The following is a 19902-nucleotide window of genomic DNA, read 5'->3' as shown; positions in this document are numbered from 1 at the left end:
GCTTAAATCTTCAGTCTAATCAAGATAGAAAGAGTTTTTCTTGACATTTTTGTTAACAAAACAAAAACATAAATCACACAGTCTATAAACTGCTAATGCTACCCAGTCATGTGCAAAGTGTTTGGGAAATTGTGAAACCCACCTGCCAATGGTAATCAAACTTAAGCACAAAAGTGTTATATTCTGGTCTCATTCACCACAGACTCCAGAATATCTATTTCCTACCCAACGGGGTAGTAAGTTTTATTAACAAGTCATGCGACTCAGATTGGTCCTGTGCCATGTACAACAGCAACATACGGCCTAACAATCCTTACTTGTGTGTCACTCTAAAATGTCCGTGCAGCAACACAATCCATTGTGGAACAAACCATCTTGCAAACAATAATTCACAATACATCCCTTCTCTCTTTTTTTGTTGTTTGGAAAAAACAGAAGTCCTTTTTTGTTTTGATTTGTCCTTCTTCTCACTGAGGGAGAAAACAATATGAAACACTCAAAGAATACAAAAGCATTCCACTATTCAAACATGTACATTTCTGCAAGCTGTAGGGAACATCAATTTCCACAGAATACACAACTCTTCCCCTCAAACAATAAACAATAAATCCTCATTATGTAACATAGTCCTTGTACCGAAGTGGTGGAACCACTTTGCGGCCTGACCTTGTCCTGACAATACCTCGTCAGTCTTGATCTGCTGCCCACGCGTTTCTGAAAGAGCTGTCACTGAGCTGCTCAGTGCCCCCAGTGTCTGTCATGGCATTTTCTTGATCCATCACACCTGCATGTCTCAGGTGCCTCCGATTCCTCCTCAGGACACTTCCTGAGTCCAACTGAACCTCATAGGACCTCGGGTCAACAGTCCCAATCACCACTCCCCTGCTCCAAGTGGAATGGCGGTCAAAAGGCTGAACTCTGACACTGTCCCCTAGCTTCAAAGAGTCCATGTCTCGTGCTGATCGGTCATAGCACAATTTTTGGCGCTTCTGTTTCATCTCCAACTCCCGCAGGGCTGGAATGACTTTTGGCCTTAGCAGGCTCGTCCTGGTTGGCAAAAGCGTCTGTGTCCTCCTGCTGAGCAGCCTCTGAGCTGGGCTGGTCTCCAGGCCTTGTGATGGTGTGTTGCGATGGTCTAGCATTGCAAGATACGGGTCCTGCCCTGCAATTTTTGCCTTTAGTAGCAGCCTCTTTGCTGTTTTCACTGCTGATTCAGCCTTCCCATTACTCTGAGGGTAACCTGGTGAAGATGTTTTGTGCTGGAAATCCCACAGTTGACTAAATCTCAGAAACTCACTGGACGTATACTGTGGTCCATTATCTGAAATAACAATGTCCAGGATGCCCTGTCTGGCAAAGTGAGCCTTCAGTGAGCCTAATCACTGTGGTGGACTTAGTGTCCGGGAGATAGTCAATTTCCCAGAACTTTGAATAGTAGTCCACTGTTATAAGGTAGTCCTTGTTGTCAAACATAAACAGGTCCGAGCCCACCTTAGCCCATGGTCTAGTCGGGATCTCATGTGGGACCAAGGTCTCTTTCTGCTGTCTGTAGTCAACTGACCTGCAGACTTAGTCACATTCAATTCAATTCAATTCAATTTTATTTATATAGCGCCAAATCACAACAAACGTCGCCACAAGGCGCTTCATAGATACAGAGAAAAACCCAACAATCATATGACCCCCTATGAGCAAGCACTTTGGCAACAGTGGGAAGGAAAAACTCCCTTTTAACAGGAAGAAACCTCCGGCAGAACCAGGCTCAGGGAGGGGCGGGGCCATCTGCTGTGATTGGTTGGGGTGAGAGAAGGAAGACAGGATAAAGACATGCTGTGGAAGAGAGACAGATTAATAACAGATATGATTCAATACAGAGAGGTCTGTTAACACATAGTGAGTGAGAAAGGTGACTGGAAAGGAAAAACTCAATGCATCATGGGAATCCCCCGGCAGCCTACATCTATTGCAGCATAACTAAGGGAGGATTCAGGGTCACCTGGTCCAGCCCTAACTATATGCTTTAGCAAAAAGGAAAGTTTTAAGCCTAATCTTAAAAGTAGAGATAGTGTCTGTCTCCCGAATCCAAACTGGAAGCTGGTTCCACAGAAGAGGGGCCTGAAAACTGAAGGCTCTCCCTCCCATTCTACTTTTAAATACTCTAGGAACAACAAGTAGGCCTGCAGAGCGAGAGCAAAGTGCTCTAATAGGGTAATATGGCACTACAAGGTCATTAAGATAAGATGGGGCCTGATTATTTAAGACCTTGTATGTGAGGAGCAGGATTTTGAATTCAATTCTGGATTTAACAGGAAGCCAATGAAGGGAAGCCAAAACAGGAGAAATATGCTCTCTCTTTCTAGTCCCTGTCAGGACTCTTGCTGCAGCATTTTGGATTAGCTGAAGGCTTTTCAGTGAGTTTTTTGGACATCCTGATAATAATGAATTGCAGTAGTCCAGCCTGGAAGTAATAAATGCATACTGGTTAGATACCATATTTCCATAATTCCACACAAACAGTTTGTCAGCTGTTTGTGTGGAATTGTTCTTTATGTTCCCCTCAAATCAACCTGAGTGTCATTTCTCTTTAGTTCTGATCTCACTGCTGAGCTGCACAACAAACCAAGGTCAGTAACCTTCTTCTGTCACAGTTTACCTGATAAATGCTCACTGACATGACCTGATTGAGTTTCAGGATCTCAGACATAAAATTGACAAAGCAAAGTGCATTTTTAACAACTGTCTAAGACAGAAGTATAAAATATCAACAGTTTTTCATTTTAACCCTCACAGCTCATCTGACTGTGAGTCCCAGCAGCTCTCAGTTCTTTAAAGGAGACTTTGTGTCTCTGAGCTGTGAGGAGGACGACAGCTCTGCTGGATGGACTCTGAGGACCAAAAATAAGATCACTCAGTGTGGAGATGGTTGGGGAAGATGGTCTGGTTCTTCCTGTAACATCACTGTTTTCCCATTGGACAGTGGGGTTTACTGGTGTGAGTCCAGAGAGGGTCCCATCAGTATCATGGTTAACCTGACAGTCACTGGTAAGCTGAGTGTGTGGAGTTAGTGTTGATGAAGCTGTGTGTAAATGGATGAAATGCTGTAGTTTGTCTCTGTGTTGAGGTGGATCAGTGATCCTGCAGAGACCTGTCCTCCCTGTGATGGAGGGAGATGACGTCACTCTGCTCTGTAAAACAAAGACCACTCCCTCCAACCTCCCAGCTGCTTTCTATAAAGATGGCTCCCTCATCAGGAAGCAGCCTACAGGTCACATGACCATCCAGTATGTTTCCAGGTCTGATGAAGGCCTCTACAAGTGTGACATCAGCGGTCATGGAGAGTCTCCATCCAGCTGGATCACTGTCACAGGTGACACACTCACCTGTCTGTGTTTCTGCAGCTTTCAACATTCACAATGTGACGACAACTTAATGACTGTGTTTGCTTTATTTTAGGGGAACACACCACCACACCTCCACCTACATCCACACCTCCACCTACCTCCACATCTCCTCTTGTTGTCTCTGTGTTGTCATGTGTTGGATCAGTGTGTGTTGTGGTTCTACTGGTGTTACTGGTTCTGCTGGTGAGACGATGTGTTCACAGGAAACCTGAAGGTGAGACTCAGACTTGTTGATTTATAGTATAATTAAAATTAAATTAAATTAAAATTATAAAGTATAATTTTTCATGTCTGAGTTTGTTTATTAGAACAAAGTTCATATTCATCATGATCACAGTAACAACTTTCCTAGAATTAATCTCTGTTTTAGATATTTAATTTGTATTATTGTTTAATTTGGTTCATTTTAATCAGATCAAGGTGTTGGAGAAGATGACGTCATCACTGATATCATGTGCAGTGTCATCAACATATCAACTTGTCAGCAACAGCCAATCAGACAAAGTGAAGGTAGTTCAGTGTTTTTATAATATTTTTCATTATGTGAGGATATCTGTAAATATATCCTCACATAATGTATCTTTGAAAAGATTTAAGATATCATAATATTAGTTTCTCCCTCTCTCTTGTCCTGCTTGAGGGGCGTGGGAATAATGAAGAAAATAGCAATGAACCAATGACCAAACACTAAAATGGCACCTTGGAAACTGGGAGCTCAAAAGGTTTTAAAATGAAACAGAAAACCTGACAATGCCACCCTGGGAATTTCATCAAGAGAATATCCAGTTATAAACTTCAGACAGAGTCGTGGTTCAGTGTAAAAATAAACAATTTATCGACAGCTATTTAATTAATTTTATTATTTTATTTTGGTATATTTATCAGATCAAGATGCTGGAGAAGTTCTGATGATCACTGTCATCAACATATCAATATATCAAACTTTCAGCAACAGCCAATCAGACAAAGTGATTGGTTGTCACTTGTAGGGCTGGAAACGCAACCAGCAAGTGACTCCTGGAGAGTGGGATGGAGGGAAAAGGTGTGAGTCACTGAAAATGAGGGGGAACAGGTGTTAGTTGGAAGTTACAGATGCCAGGCCAAGGTGTACAGGGAGGCAGGCAGGTGAGCATGAGTGGGAAACTGAGCTGACCAGCGATTGAACCCAGGCAGGTTATGGCAGTGACTCAGCAACAACCAGACGTCTCCAGCGAGCAGAAGCACAAAGGTCAAATACACGAAAAACTATGCCGAGAAGTAATAACTGTGGCAGCCTAGACGGATGAAGGTTTGCAGACGATGTGACGAAGTTTGATTGTGAGCGCTGGTCTTAAGAAGCCGGCAGTTCAGATTATACTCAGGTGCAGCCTGTCAGTGCCCAGTGGGGACGGGGGTTACCATTGACGGTCCGCCCAGTGGTGGAATGCTGGCACTGTGAAAAAACCCAGCACTCACCTGGACCATGACTAGACTGACTTTAGTATGAATGTAGAATCATATTTAGATCATCATCATTGATGATATGATGGGTTATGAGGACATTATGGAGCATGTGATCAGAAGTGTAAAAATGTAGATTAGTGTTACAGTCAAAAAACAAAGTCGTGATTTGATTTAATTAAAACCTGAAATCACATATTTCAGTTCATACTTTTATTATTAATTCATTTGTCTTAACTAAAATGTGCAAACTCGTGTGTCTTTCACTCTGTGCTTACTGAGTGTTGTTCACTGTGTGCTGGACTGTGTGTTTGTGGTCTGTGGTTAACTGAAGCTAACAGCTCTGCAGTCGTCCAGCATCCTGTTTCTGATAGAAAGAAAACACTTCAGCTGCAGGTGTTTCAACACAGAGCTGTTCAATTTAAACACAGGAAGGAACACGGAGACATCATCTGGAAAAGCATTTGTCTAAACTCTCCACACAGACCATAATCTCATTTAAAGTGAATCTTAATGATATTTAGTATTCTGATCCAGTATTATTCACCGTTTTCCTCTATATTTATCCTTTGACTTTTCTTATACTTATGTGACTTCAACATTTTAAAACGAGTCTATCTCAGTATCTATACTTCATTTATGACTTCTAGAAAGTTAATAATTTGTTAGTTTCTGTGACATGTTGACCACATGATTCTAGTTTAACTGTAGTCTGAAGCTGGTGACACCTCTCACCACAGTCTGGACTGGTTTGGCCAATCATGTGTTTATGCCGTGGGAAGGTGTTTACTTTGTGCTCTGTGGTAAAGAAAGTCAGTCTGCACTGAAAGCAGTGGCAGCTTTGTGGTCGTCCACTTTTCTTTTCCACAGAAACACCCCCACTTCTCTATTGTCAAAGCTGTTACACAGTCGAGGTGTTAAGAACACTGAAACACTGCTACAGTTACAATAACGATTATCACTTGATCTCTTCATAGTGCATCATGACAGATAATAATTTAATTGTGAATTGTACTGAATTAAACAAGTGCAGTTTATGTACCTGCAGTAATTTAATGTGTTTTATTCTCAGAGTGTGATTCAGCTGTGGTCTACTCAGCAGTGAGAACTGAAGATGTCAGTTATGGACAAACAACCATCAGAGCAAGAAGGTCCAGGTACAGCTGCTCTTTATCTTTGACTGTGGACAGAGTCAAGCTAGCTGCTCAGCCTGTTTCCAGCCATCAAGCTAACCTAAGCTAACAAAAGTCCATCACAGCTCTTTACTAGATAAAAACTTACTTCACACTGGTAAACCTTTAACTGGGAGCATGTGTGAACCAGAGACGTGGATAGGAAAGGCTGATTGAACTAAAAAGCTTGTAATCACTGTAATCACAACCTTTCAGTAAGCGCTGCTGCTGGGTGCTTTTTGCCACTTTTACTTCTTTATTGTTTAAACAGGCATAACATTTTCTCCTCATACCTGTTTCAACATTAGTTATCAAGACTAATTTAACATGGTTAATATTGATTATCGTAGATGACAAGGTCAAAAAACTTAACACACATTAATAAATGCCTTCCTGTGTAAATGTAGTCCGTCAAAAAGACAACTGCCCCCTACTGTCTACATGTTTATTAAACAAAAGATGCTGTTATATTGTAACTGTGACGCGTTCACTGTCCTCGTTCTTTCACTTTGCTGTATATAAAGAGAACAGAGAGGCTCTGCTTTGTGCTTCTAGTCTCCTCCTGTGTGTTTGTGTGTGCAGAGTTTCTACCAGAGCCAAATGTCATCGACTCCTCACTGAAGTCGTCCACCAGTCCAACCACTGGGATCCAGCTGCTGCTCTCTAACTGGTCCGCACAGCAGCTCAGACCTGACACATACACTGTAAACACACTGGTTTATATTCTGTTTGTTCTCCTCATGAAGGAAACGTCACACAACCACTGAGGGCAGAAAGTTCAAATGGAGAGTTATTATTATTTTCTATTATAAAAAAAAAAGCTGGAAAATGTAAAACCTAAACAACTTTCTCCAAAGACATTTTTTTCTATTTAAAAAAAAAAAAAAATCTTTACCAAGACTTTCAGAGTAAAACAGATTAAAAAGCAGCAGGAACAAAAGCAGCTGTACACAGGTATCTTAGTTACTGTGCATGCTGTTCTCCCTGGAGTTATAAGGAACATCTAAATAAAGATGATGATGATGGTGACATCTGTCTCAAAACAAGTCTGAGCGAATCTGGAGACACAGATGATCATTTTCAGAAAGTTAATAAGTTAGAAAGAAAGTTTAAAAAAAAAAAAAAAAACTTAAGAAAAGTAGACCTGAGAGTCACCTCCTTATCAAACATTACAGACTTTATCATAGTTATCATATTTAATTTTATGGACAGGACTAAATGCCTGCACACCACCCTCAGCTACGTGGACAAGAAGCAAGGTAACTATGTGAGACTTGACTACAGTTCAGCGTTTAAAAAAAATAGTGCCCTGCAGACTGTTCACAAAGCTGAGGGATCTGGGACTCAACAGCCGTCTGTGTGAGTGGGTGTTGGACTTCCTCACTGGCAGAACTCAGATGGTGAGGGTGGGTAGATGCATCTCCAGCAGCATCATCATCAACACAGGAGCGCCACAGGGGTGTGTCCTCTTGCCACTGCTCTACTCCCTCTACACTTCAGACTGTGGCCACCCACGGCTCCAACACCATTGTTAAGCTTGCTGACGACACAGTGGCGTTAGGCGCCATCTCCAACAACGATGAGGCGGCCTACATGGAGGAAGAGAAGAATCTGGCATCATGGTGCCAAGACAACCATCTCCAGCTAAACGTCAGCAAGACCAAGGAGCTGGTGGTGGACTTCAGAAGGTGTCAGCACAGAGACTACAAGCCCATTATCATCAATGGAGCTCCAGTGGAGAGGGTGCAGTCCTTCAAGTATCTCGGTGTCCACATCTCTTCAGACCTGACATGGTCTGCCCACATTCAGATCCAGTCCAGAAAGGCTAGGCAGCGCCTGTATTACCTCCGACAACTGAGGAAGTTCAGAGTCTCTCCAGTGATCCTCAGGACTTTCTATACAGGCACTGTATAGAGCATCCTCACACAGAACATCACGTCCTGGTATGGAAACTGTGTTAAGGACCAAAAAGTTCTTCAGAGAGTGATACGTACAGCAGAACGATGCTGCAGGACTGCTCTCCCCTCCCTACAGGACATTTACACCGGGAGATGCTGGACTAGAGCAACTCGGATATTGAAGGACCCGTCTCATCCCAATCTTGTTTTATTTTATCTTTATTCATATAACTCAGCCACTTGCTGCACATAAAGTCCTCTTTGTATATACTCATTCTCTGTATATAAAGTTCTGTCTCTTTTGTGCACAGTCGAAGAGCGTATCAGGTCACATTTCACTGTGTGTTATATCTGTATTACCATGCACGTGACAAGTAAAGAGTCTTGAATCTTGAATAAAATAAAGCTCAGCAACAGCTTCACTCAGCTTCTTCTGCATCTACAGAATGGTTCATAAATCATCAAATAAAACACTGGGCATGCTAAGTGTTTCTGAAATTGAGATCTCCAATGAGTTTTTAAAAACCACTGTGGAAACTCATGAGACTTTATTATGTGTATTGATGGATATTGTTTGTATTTGGAGGTGTTCTGTCAGCAGTCAGTGCTGACAGGGAATGTTTACACCAGAAATATCACAGTTTGATGGATAACAGGTGTGATGTCACCTGAAAGGAGATTATAGTTTAGGTTGATATTTTTATTTAAGTTATTAGATTCTTATCCAACTGCCCTGTGATTAAACCGCACTCTGGTGCTGCCATCTACTGACATTAAAGTGCAGCAACAGGCTGTCTGCACCACTGATATGGAGCAAACTTCACAATAACAGATATAAACTTGCGGCCGCCTGCTTAACCACCACAATATGTGGTCATATTTTTCATTTAGTTAATGCAATATAGACTCACTGCCCACTTTATTAAGAACTCCTTGCTAGTATCAAGTTGAAATCCCATTTTTCCTTGAGAACTGCTTCATTTCTTCATGGCATGAATTCAAAAATATGCTGAAAACATTTCTCACAGGTTTTAGCCCAAATTGACATAATACCCAAAGTTGCTGCAGATTTCCAGAACATCCCAAAGATGCTCTGTTGGATTGAGATCTGGTGACTGTGGAGGTCGTTTGAGTGCAGTGAACTCATCATGTTAAAGAAACCAGTTTGAAATAAGTGGCGTGTTATCCTCCTGGAAGCAGCTGTTTATACAGTTCAGGATGAATCCATGCTTTTGTGGTGTTTATATTCTAACTCTACAATCTGAATGCTGCAGCAGAAATTAAAACCATTATAATCAACATGATCAATGGGTCATGAGGTGGGCGGGGCTGTCTCTGGTGATGTCACCATGAAGGAACAGCATCTGGCACGTGTTGCTGAAACATCCCAGTACACTGGTGTAGTTTCCTCTCCAGCTGTTTGACATTTGACACTTCAATATTAAGGGGAAGAAGAAGAAACAGTGTTAGGTCAGGTGACCACATGGTTTCTAAAGTAACTGACAGGAAGTAACCAGGCCGTTAGAAATGGATGGCATGTGTTTAGAGTTACTGTAGTTAGGTAACTGTACTTACCAAAAGCAGAAGCACACAGATGACAGATCAGATGCTGAATGTTGCAGGAACATGCTCATGTGTGGTGGTCATTCAGTGCTGCAGGTTAGACAGTCCAAGACTGATATGCTGCCCATCTGAGTTTGAAAACACACATGCAAAGATTTATTTTGTATTACAGTCAAAGTTGGATGTTCATTTTTGTCCTTTAAAAATGTTTGTGTATTTGAAAGCACTAACATTTAAGGATGACTTGGATCGTCTCCTTTAAAGGGGAGACAAGTGTATCCACTGATGACTCCTCTCTCCCTCACTCAGAAACACTCCTAATATAACCAAGCAAATAAATAATATTGAAGATTTACTTACATCATTACAAAAACAGCAAAAACATCTCCCTTTGATTCTATTTCTCCATTCCTGCTGAACATCAGGCAAGAAATATCTCAGTAAATCACAGTAAAATGTAAAGCACATATTTTCTCTGCTTTGTCTAACCTCTGCAGAGCCTCTGTCAAGAAAAACATATCTGTAAGCATAAAACAAATATACATTTCATACATTTGTCACTGGACAAACCTCGGTCAGTTGATTTCCTCTGTGCAGTGCAGACGAGCATCAGTCAACAAGACAAGGTCGTGAGATGGACTGGTGTCCTTTGTGACTCTGTTGGTTCTTCTGAGGAAACACCACCGTCTCTCCACACCGTCACCATCTGTGAGCACAAACTGCTGCTCTGCTCTGCCAGCATGTAGGAAATCACATATCACACACACAAGGGTGAAGAAACATCAGAGCTCGAGTTTGGATACTTTAGATCTAAACAGATCAAAGTAGCTCTTAGTTTCAACAATCAGTGAACAGACAAACAATGATATCAAACTGATTCTGTATGAATACAATATGGTATTTTCAATACAGGTGTCAAATTAATTTATTAAAACTAATACAGATATTTTATTTTATTTTTTTTTATTTAACAATTGCAACTGAATGAATTAAATATTGAAAAAATATATATATTGTCACACTCTGCATTCTCAAAAACAAAAGTACATTTTTGATTAACAGAAAAAATATGAATTACAAAAAATAATTGTATATTATTAAAATATTATCCAACCATGACCAAAGTCAGAACCTTCATTACAGTACTGTGGACCTTCTGCTTGGGTAATAGTGATAAACTTCAGGGGAGATCATGATGACAGAAAACTGTAAACAACACTCTGAAGTCTGAAGCTTCTTCTCTTGTTTCTGTGACCTCAGCACGCTGACAGACCTGAAGTTGCTAAAGATTTTAAAAAGTGATAATTACAGGGAAGAAACTTCTATTTTTCATCCGTTTAATCAAACATTTGATGCCTCAGCTGTCTCAGTCCTATAAATCCTTCTCAGCAGCACACATGTGGGTACCATTTAATCACACTTCTTCCTGAGCTTTGCTTCATCACAAGACTAAAGGTGGCATCCCGTGTCACAGTCTTATCATCATCCAATTGGAGAAGAAACATTTACACGCCTCCTGGTTTTGTTTTCTGATTCTGCAAAAAGACTGAGGACAACAAAGCCCAGAGAACACGAGATACACAACATCCAACATTCAGACTCAACAGCCTCCATAAATGAAGAGCACCACGTTTGTTCAGTTATAGTAGATATAAGCATGCTTCACATTACTGTGTATGAATAATAATCAAGAGACAAACTTTAAAGATGCAGAGCATGATGTCCCATCATCAGACTGTAAACAAACATCCACCAGGCTTCTTTGTTGGCAGAGGTGATGATTCTCCTATCAGGGATCAGTAGAGTGTATTAACCTGTGGTATAAGCAGCAGTCACTGAAATATTACTGTTTCAGATATGAAATCTAGCACATAAAAGTCAAGATGTGAGGGATCTCCACAAACTAACTTACCTCTGCAAGTGTGAGGCTGTTCCTCCAGCTTCAACAGAAATCTGACTCTCCAGTCAAACAAAAAAGTCCAGCTGGGAGATAGAAAACGCTGCTTGGGTCTTGCTGGATGTTGCTGGGCAGAGTCCGCACATTAGCAGGGTGCTTCTTGGTCCCACCGACCCATGTGGACAGTGACTGTGGAAAACTGTTCTGGCAAACAGAAAAGAGTAACAAATCTATTTAAAATTAATGCAAGCTTGCTACAGCTGTATGTATGAACATGTGTTTCTGTGCTCACAGTCCACCCCTCAGGAACCTGGAGTTCATTTTAAGTCTACTTTAAACAGACCTCACAAAAGGCTGATGTGGCTGGATCAGTACTCTGATTTAAGTACGATACCTTTGGCCAGGGATTAATCTGGTACATCACTTCACTGCAGTCTTAGGTATTTTCCCCACATCTGGATTAAAAATACTGATATTTACAAATAACAGCTTCAGCTGATGCAGCCTGACTCAATCTGATTCTAGATGTTCAGCACACACAGAGACACAGAGGTACTGTTTAAAGTTTAGTGTTAACCTGAGTCACTGATCATTTGCAGTATTACAGAGTCTGGCAGTCTTTGCATGACGTCCACGTCACTGTAAGTTTCCAGCTGACTCTCAGGTGTGACAGGTGTGCCAGCAGGAAAGAGTAATAATAACCTGCATCCTGAGGTTTGTCATGCAGGATTAAAGGAGCCAGGCTTTGTTCACACAGCTAGGATTGTATTTTACACTGACCCTGGGTCAGTATAAGTATCATACAGTTTAAACGAAGCACTGAAACTTGCACATATTTATTACAGATGCACTGAAGCTAATCGAGATATTTGCTGTCAATCTGTGGCTGCGATTAAACACTTTACTGGAAACTTTACTGGAAACTTTATAACTAGTAACTTCATCAGTCATGACAGAAGCTAATATTTCTGTGCTAACATCGTTAAAACAGTAACAGCTTTACTCCTATATAAGCTAACGTTTACACGTAACTTTAAGCTAGCACCATAAAGACGGTAAAACACGTAATAATATCTAATGCATCTTAAAGCTGTTATATTAGCACTCGGTGTATTACTAACATAACCACATTAACATTATTGACACTCGCTGACTTTTAATAGTCATTCTATAAATGCTGTCCGTTTAAACGGCCTTACCTGTAAACACTGCTGCATCCACCGGATTCCAGCCAGAGTGGATTCTGGAGTCTTCCCACGATCCTGTTAGTGATCCTCCATCTGGATGGATGAGAACAACCTTCTGAACAATCTAGCAGGAGATGGCCCATATCTATGGGACTGATTTCTGCTAATAACGCCCATTGTATGGACTGATAACAGCCGAAGCGGGTGAATAAAGTCACCCAGTCGCTAGCTGTGCCATTACCCAGCATACACCACTCCCTCCATAAATGCAATAAACGATACAAAAGTAATAGCCTATAATTAATTTATCTGCTGTATCTGCTGTTTCTCAGGTAGTTGTTTACAATATATAATTTATTGTGTTCTGTATACGTCACTACAATGTGATTTTGGAAATATATAAATATACGGACAACAGGCTCTTCCGCGGCAATCTCTTGTCGTCAATAAGCAACGTTTAGGGAGCTCTATAGTATTCAATGAGAGGACGCTGCACGTCAATTATCGACGCGAGGGGGTACCCTGCTCGTCGATAAGTGAAGCAGAGGGAGCCTGACCATGCGTCACACATTTGACGAGTTGGGAGTGAGAACGTGTTGGAAAATCAGTGTTGTGTGATGTGTGAACCATCTGAATGAGGTTTTCTGTCTTTCCATGTCTGCACATCAAGAGCATGATTTATATCACATCAGTTAAATCCTTTGTTCTTTCTCTCTGTAGTCATAAACGACCAGCTTAACAAATTAAAACATAAATGTGTTTTCTCAACATTTATAGCAGCTGTTGTGTTTATAAACTTTGACAGGGATTTTTTAATATTTATATTTATTTAATATTTATTGGTAAAATAATGTTTTTTGTAAAGTTGTCTGAAATCTGCAAGAAAAAAACATGGATTACTTTGATTCCAGCTTCAGATTTATTTACAACAACAATCATATCAACAGGAACTTTATTTACAGTAGAAACATTTGAAGCACAAACTCTTTGTTTGTGAAAAGTTCCTTTACAGATAAATACAAAAACTTGTAGCTCTGCATGATTGTTGGTCAGACGTTGAGGAGTTAAAGACAAAACTTCTAATTTGGATCATTTTTATACAACTTTTAAAAATAATCATTAATTATTGGAAATGTAAAAATAAAATGTGAAAATGTTTGCTGGACCGTTTGTCAGTTTTTTTGCACCAAAGAAAACAATTTGAAGAAATTTGTGAAAATTGTCTTTTGGCACTTGCTGGTGTTACATGTGACATTTCAGCTCGTTTGTCTTACATGATTGAAAAAAAATAACACAAGAACACTATCTCAAAAACCGAGGCAAAAGGCAGAGGCAGGAGGGACAGCCTACACAGTCTTCTCAAATCAAAGAGTCCCCCACGAGTGAAGAATCCTCATCCTTTGTATTCCTAGGTAAACGCAGGCAGCCGCGTCATTGGTCCGCTGCATTCGAGGATCCCACAGCAGCCAATGGTGTGTGTGGACTGGCACACTCCGATTTGCATGCAGTTGGGCGGGCATAGGTCCCTGGCCAGCCGATCACCTGTGAGTCCTGGCACACTCGAATTTCTATACAGGAAGGCGGGCTGTAGCTCAGGTGGCCGCTAACCAGAAGGTCGGTGGTTCGATCCCAGGCTGCTCCAGACTGCATGCCAAATATCCCTGGACAAGATACTAATCCCATGTTGCTCTCCGATGCATCCATCGGAGTGTGAATGTGAATGAATGTTAGATTGAGCTCTTAAGAGATTAGAAGAAGTGCTTGTTTGAATGAATTTGTTGTATAAAGCGCTTTGAGTGCTCAGACAGAGTAGAAAAGCGAGGACATGAAAATTAATTTCAGGATATCCTCAACTGTTCTCTGGGAGACTCAGATCAGCTTGAAAAACTGAAACATTTCAAACATGCTGAATTTTAACTGGAGGCTGGTATGAACCCTGTTTGTTTGGTTTAACTTTTCTGTAGATCAGAAAACCAACAACAACAACAACTACAACAGCAGCAACAATAGCCCCAACAGCACGGACAACTTTCAGTCCAACAGATCCATCCTCCTTCTCTTCATCCTCCTTCCCTCCTGCCTCCTTCCCTCCATCCTCTGTGTCTCCTCCTGTCTGACCTGCAGGTGAGAAACAGGTGTGAGGTGTCAGCTGTCAGGTAGGTGATGAGTGAAGAACAGAACAGAATCCATTTCCTCTTCAAACTGCTGTCAGACATTATCTACTGCACTCTGATCACATCACTCAGACCAGCTGCTTTCTACAAAGTCTCATCAACAACATCTTTAGAAACAAACATCAACAACCAGGAAGCAGCTTCACCTCTGATCACACACACACTCAACTCTACTCACTCACCTGGAGGATCAACAACACTCAGTGTGAAGTTGCAGAAAGATTCCCACAAGCGTGTTTCTTTCATGGAGACAAGACACTCGTATGTTCCAGTGTCATTGATCGTCACATTCATCATCCTCAGAGACACGTCTCCATCCTTCATCTGTCTGTCCTGCAGATCCACCCGGTTCTTAAAAGATGGATGCTGGTCATTGGTATCAATGTGCGTTTGCCGATACAAAAACACATATTTATTTCCCAGGTCAGGTCTGCTACACTCTACAGCTGTGATTGTGCTGTTGTTTGGAGCTCGACACGTCACATTGATGTTCTGTCCAGACACAGCTGGGATTTCTTTCTGGACTGAAAGAAGAAACAGCACAGATCAGACAGGTTTTCACAGATTAGAGGAAAAGAAGCAGACATTAGTTTTTTTGCAAACATAACTTTGAACAGTATTCATTCTCTTCTAATTATGTTTGAAATTTTAAAAAATTGATTTTTATTATGTTAATTTTTTCTAAATAGTTCAATTTGAAATGTTAAAATTGTGGACTCTAGCTCGTCAAACCCCTGAATTAATGTTTCTCTGTGTCCATTGTTCATTGTAGAGCCGGGCTCTGTACAAACACTGTGCCTGATCATAAATGCATCCTCACTGCAGTAAGACTGTCCACAAAACATCCTTCCTGATTTCACCATCAGTGTCAGATAGATGCAGGTGACAGGGCTGACTACACTTCACACAGCAGGCCCACTGAACCTCATACAGGCTGCCTGTGGACCTGAGGCAGCAGTCCGAGAAGTCATTCTGATACTTCTTTGACATTTTGAGTCCATGGCCTGGGAAGCATGTGTAGTTGATGTAATGTAACAGTTCTCCAATGACTCTCTCTGTCACTCCTATCAAAGAGTCTCAGGGCAACATTAATACAAGAAAGATTTATCGATCACTTTGAGAACAACGTCAAAATTTCCACATTAAAGTCCAAATTATATTTCAAGGTTCAAGGCTATCTATGACTCCACGCTGTTGGTTTTTCCTCAAACTCGTTAATGGATAATACAAAGCAAAGCAGCACGTTCGGTACATGTTAGAGTCTCTGCGTGTTGTGGTAAACACGGACACACAGCGTGGGGAGGTCGTGTTTCAGACCTGGTTATAGTGCTGGTGAGGAGAGTAAAGACAGCGGGGCCAGAGCCTGGTTTGTGTGCTGTGGAGTCGGTCCTGTAGGGCGGACTGTACACAGTGCTGTACATTTGTGTAACGCTGGATTGTGCTGCAGAAGAGGCTGCAAGAGGTTAACTTTACTTTATGTTCAACGCGATAGTACGTGTTTAAAAAAACTAATAACAAACATCGACAGGACAAACATATTAAGAAGCTGCCACACCTCAATGTACAAAAATAGGAAAATACTTCCTAAACAATTCCCAAATCTGCCACAAGATGACGATCCAGGACAAGGAATAAAAGCATTCCTGCTCAGCCATGCCTTCACCGTGACTATGGTTCATTAACCACATCACACAGTAATGTTCAAAGTACTAATTAAATTTTATCCCTGACCTTGGCTGTAATCCAGGGTTTCTGGATGGGGAAGACTCAGATAAACTTCTCCCAACTTCATTTGTGCGTCGCGGTGAAGCCAGCCGACCTGTTACCCGCCGCGAACAATAAGCCTCGCGGTAGCGCTTCTCCTCCTTCGCTGATCGCTAGCATAGCGCGCTACGGAAGCGCGACATCGTGTCGAAAAGTCAGTTTCGAGCTTTTTATTTTTAATTTTCTCCCGTACCAGAGCAATGCACATGCTAATAGCATTATATTAATCCCAACTTCGGGTTTGCCTGATTAAAATCCCCTGTCATGTGAAAGTAATCCGGGACAGTCCGCTTTTTCTCCGCCACTCTTGTTTGCACCGACAGGCTAACTTTAGCGTGACGTGTCGCTTTGCTGTCGCTAGCTCGGTGGGTAGCTGTGTTTTGATTGAAGTGAAGGTTTTTTTCTGTTTTCTGAGGTTTCAGCCGAAAAACGATGTCCATCATGTCTCGTTGGCTCTAACAGTGATCACTTAAACTACACACAAATGCCAACACTAAGCAAAACACACGGAAAACTTACACCACATAAGAGCCGCTTCTACTTCGCAACTAGCGAGCTAACTTGCGCTCGAAGCCCGGTAACCGGCGAGCTTCGCTAATCACACTTACGTCCCGGTTGCGTGTGTTTAATATGCCAATAACGGCAATGCAGTTCAACAGCAATCTAAGAATAACATCTCACCTGTGGACGCAAACACGTAATAACAGAGGAGAAGAATCCCGAAGAGCGACGTAAGAACTCCGGTACCCATCTTGTCCGGTGTCCCCGCTGTGACGACGTTCGCTCGGGACGGTAACGGCGCCAAATACGGTTGTGCCCCGAACTGGTTTCCGGTATTTGTATAAAAGAGATTGGCCAACACTGCTGTAAATGACTTGTTGGTGTAAAATATGTGAAATGTGTCAAATAACACAGTCTTTAAGATACTTTACTAAACAGCTTATTTCTATATTTTATATAACCCGTCATAAATCAAGTTCACTAAAGTCTACTTACCAATATAAGTAAAGACGTTACACATAAAAATAAAATAAAAATAAATAGAAACATTGGAAATGTGGGGATGGGTTAATTGAAAAATCTAAACTGCCCATAGGTGTGAATGCGGGAGTGAATGTGAGTGCGAATGGTCTCTGTGTGTTAGCCCTGCGACAGACTGGCGACCTGTCCAGGGTGTACCCGCCTCTCGCCCTATGACAGCTGGGATAGGCTCCAGCTGGATGGATGGAAATGACTTCTTGGCAAATGATCAGTTTAAAAAAAAAAAACTCAGATCGGCTCAGTGTGTTTATCAGTGTGTGTTGTATGTTTGTTATATTTATTGATAACTGTTCATTTGGGGTTTTTTTTTTTAGTTTTTGTACCAAACAAAAAAACTGTAAAAATTAGACTCCAGATGAGAGTTACAGCTGACATAAGTAGCATTATAACTTTTATTTATTATTATTTATAGTTTACATGTTGTGTATATTTAAAGTACCTAAATACATTTATAAGAGGGTCATCCCACAGTCCACAGACATGCAGTCAGTGGGGTTAAGTTCACTGGTGATTCTGAATCGCCCAGAGGTGTGAATGTGAGTGTGAATGGTCATCAGTCCTTTCAGGTCAGAGTACCTGGTACCAGGTTTTTCTTTAGTACCTGCTCGGCCGGGTTCCAAGAGATCTGAGCAGGTAGTAAACTGATGTGTTGGCTGGTTGGTGTGGTGATTTGTTGTGGTGAAAAGCAAGAAAAATTATTTCCCACAAACCAACTATGGATCGAGTCCAGCTCACATTTTTCTGTTACTCATGAAGCAACAGGAAACAACATTCATGTCAAGAAACTTTACTTACAGTGCAGGAGAAAAACACCATCAACAGACTGTACAGGTCAGAAAGGGTCTTATAAAGTGACTCAGAACAAACAACTACATGAAGTAAAATGTATTTAATTTAAAGTTCAGAGAAAAATGACTGATCATGAGTGTGATGTTTGCCTGTAAGCGTTCACAGTCTGTCTCACTGTGAGATACAAATAACACAATTTAATATCTCAATATTCACACATTTCATGTGGAGCAGCAGATACTATAATATACAGTAATTATATCTACTGGTGGATTTGTCACACAAATTAATACAATATGACTTTTTATTGTAATAAAAACATTTTTTCCCATGTAAAGGAAAAAAAAAGCAGCACCAATGAGCTGTCTTAGTGTACAATGTTGTTGGATTGTCTTCTAAGCATACAGAAACGTCTGTTTATGTTAAAGTGCCCCCCACACACACTAAACTCTACTCACTCACCCGGAGGATCAACAATACTCAGTGTGATGATGCTGATGGATTTCCATGAGCGTGTTTCTTTCATGATAACATGACATTTGTACGTTCCATTATCAGCAGTCGTCACATCCTTCAGAATCAAAGACACGTCTCCATCCTTCATTTGTCTGTCCTGCAGATCCACCCGGTTCCTAAAAGATGGATGCTGGTTATCTGGAACAAACAGATTATCCTGGGGAAAAAGGACATAATCTGACTTCAGATCAGCTCTGATCCATTTTACAACTATGATGTTGTTTGGAGCTCGACATGTCAGAGTGACGTTCTGTCCAGACTCAGCTGTGATGTTTTTCTGGTCTGAAAGAGGAAACAACACAGAGCAGAGAGGTTAAAGGTCAAAGTTAAAACCATTCACTTGTACAGCAGCCAATCATGGTTTGGAGCTGCATATCAGCCTGTTGTGTTGGAGATATTCTTAGAACACGACATGAACTTAAAATTCAGCCAAACAAATCCAAACTTTAAGGGTTAGCAATAACAAAAAAAAAAAAAAAAAAAAAAAGCCAACAGAGCCAAAATCAACAGCGTTTCCCTTTTCGTGCTTTCACAATAAAAGTTAGTTATAAGAAACATATGCTTTCCATTTTATTAGCACCACTTTGTGTTAATAACCACAGCTTCTTTGCATGGATTGTATAGATATTACATACACACTACTGACACACTACTGACAACACCCAGCAAAACTCTTTTATGCACACATTTCTAGTTATTGGTATTTATTAATATTTGACATCTACTTGTTTTTGCAGCTCTGCTGTTTTTATGGTCTACTAAATACATGAAATTATTTAGATTAAGGTTGTTGTTGTTGTTGTGTAACCGAGGACAAGGTATGAGTAAATGGGGCAAAGAAATAAATTGATCATTTATTTATTACATCAACTAGACATACAAATTCCCAGTTATTTCCAGACAGGACTTACAACACATCCTGCTGATATCCCAGCTGCACATGAGACTTACCACACCAACGGTGCGAAAATAACAACACTGCAACCCGTCACACCCCGCTTAGCGACACTGCAATCGTGGCACACACTGCAAACAATTCGGGTCTCAGCGCTATGCGTGA

At 41.0% G+C, this 19902-nt stretch overlaps 1 protein-coding gene and 1 long non-coding RNA gene across 2 annotated transcripts in view; one reads left to right on the top strand and one right to left on the bottom strand.

Annotated features, from left to right (window-relative positions):
• LOC148103532 (butyrophilin-like protein 2) overlaps positions 1–19902 on the bottom strand; it is a 169674-nt gene that overhangs the window by 148599 nt on the left and 1173 nt on the right. Inside the window, exons 2-3 of the mRNA XM_087838129.1 lie at positions 18789–19124; positions 14915–15256 (exon numbers count right to left, since the gene is read on the bottom strand). Of these exons, the coding sequence (XP_087694255.1) occupies positions 14915–15256; positions 18789–19124 (678 nt within the window). The remainder of the gene's footprint in view (positions 1–14914; positions 15257–18788; positions 19125–19902) is intronic.
• Positions 3493–5991, top strand: LOC148103533 (uncharacterized). Its single transcript, XR_015718605.1, has 3 exons — positions 3493–3615; positions 3816–3911; positions 5914–5991. It is a non-coding gene; the product is annotated as an uncharacterized LOC148103533 (long non-coding RNA).

This window comes from Neolamprologus brichardi, chromosome 3 (assembly GCF_056152115.1).
Source record: "Neolamprologus brichardi isolate AB-2024 chromosome 3, ASM5615211v1, whole genome shotgun sequence".
Lineage (NCBI taxonomy): Eukaryota > Metazoa > Chordata > Actinopteri > Cichliformes > Cichlidae > Neolamprologus > Neolamprologus brichardi.
Note: the sequence above shows the minus strand (reverse complement) of the source record. Positions and strands in the feature narration are given on the sequence as shown.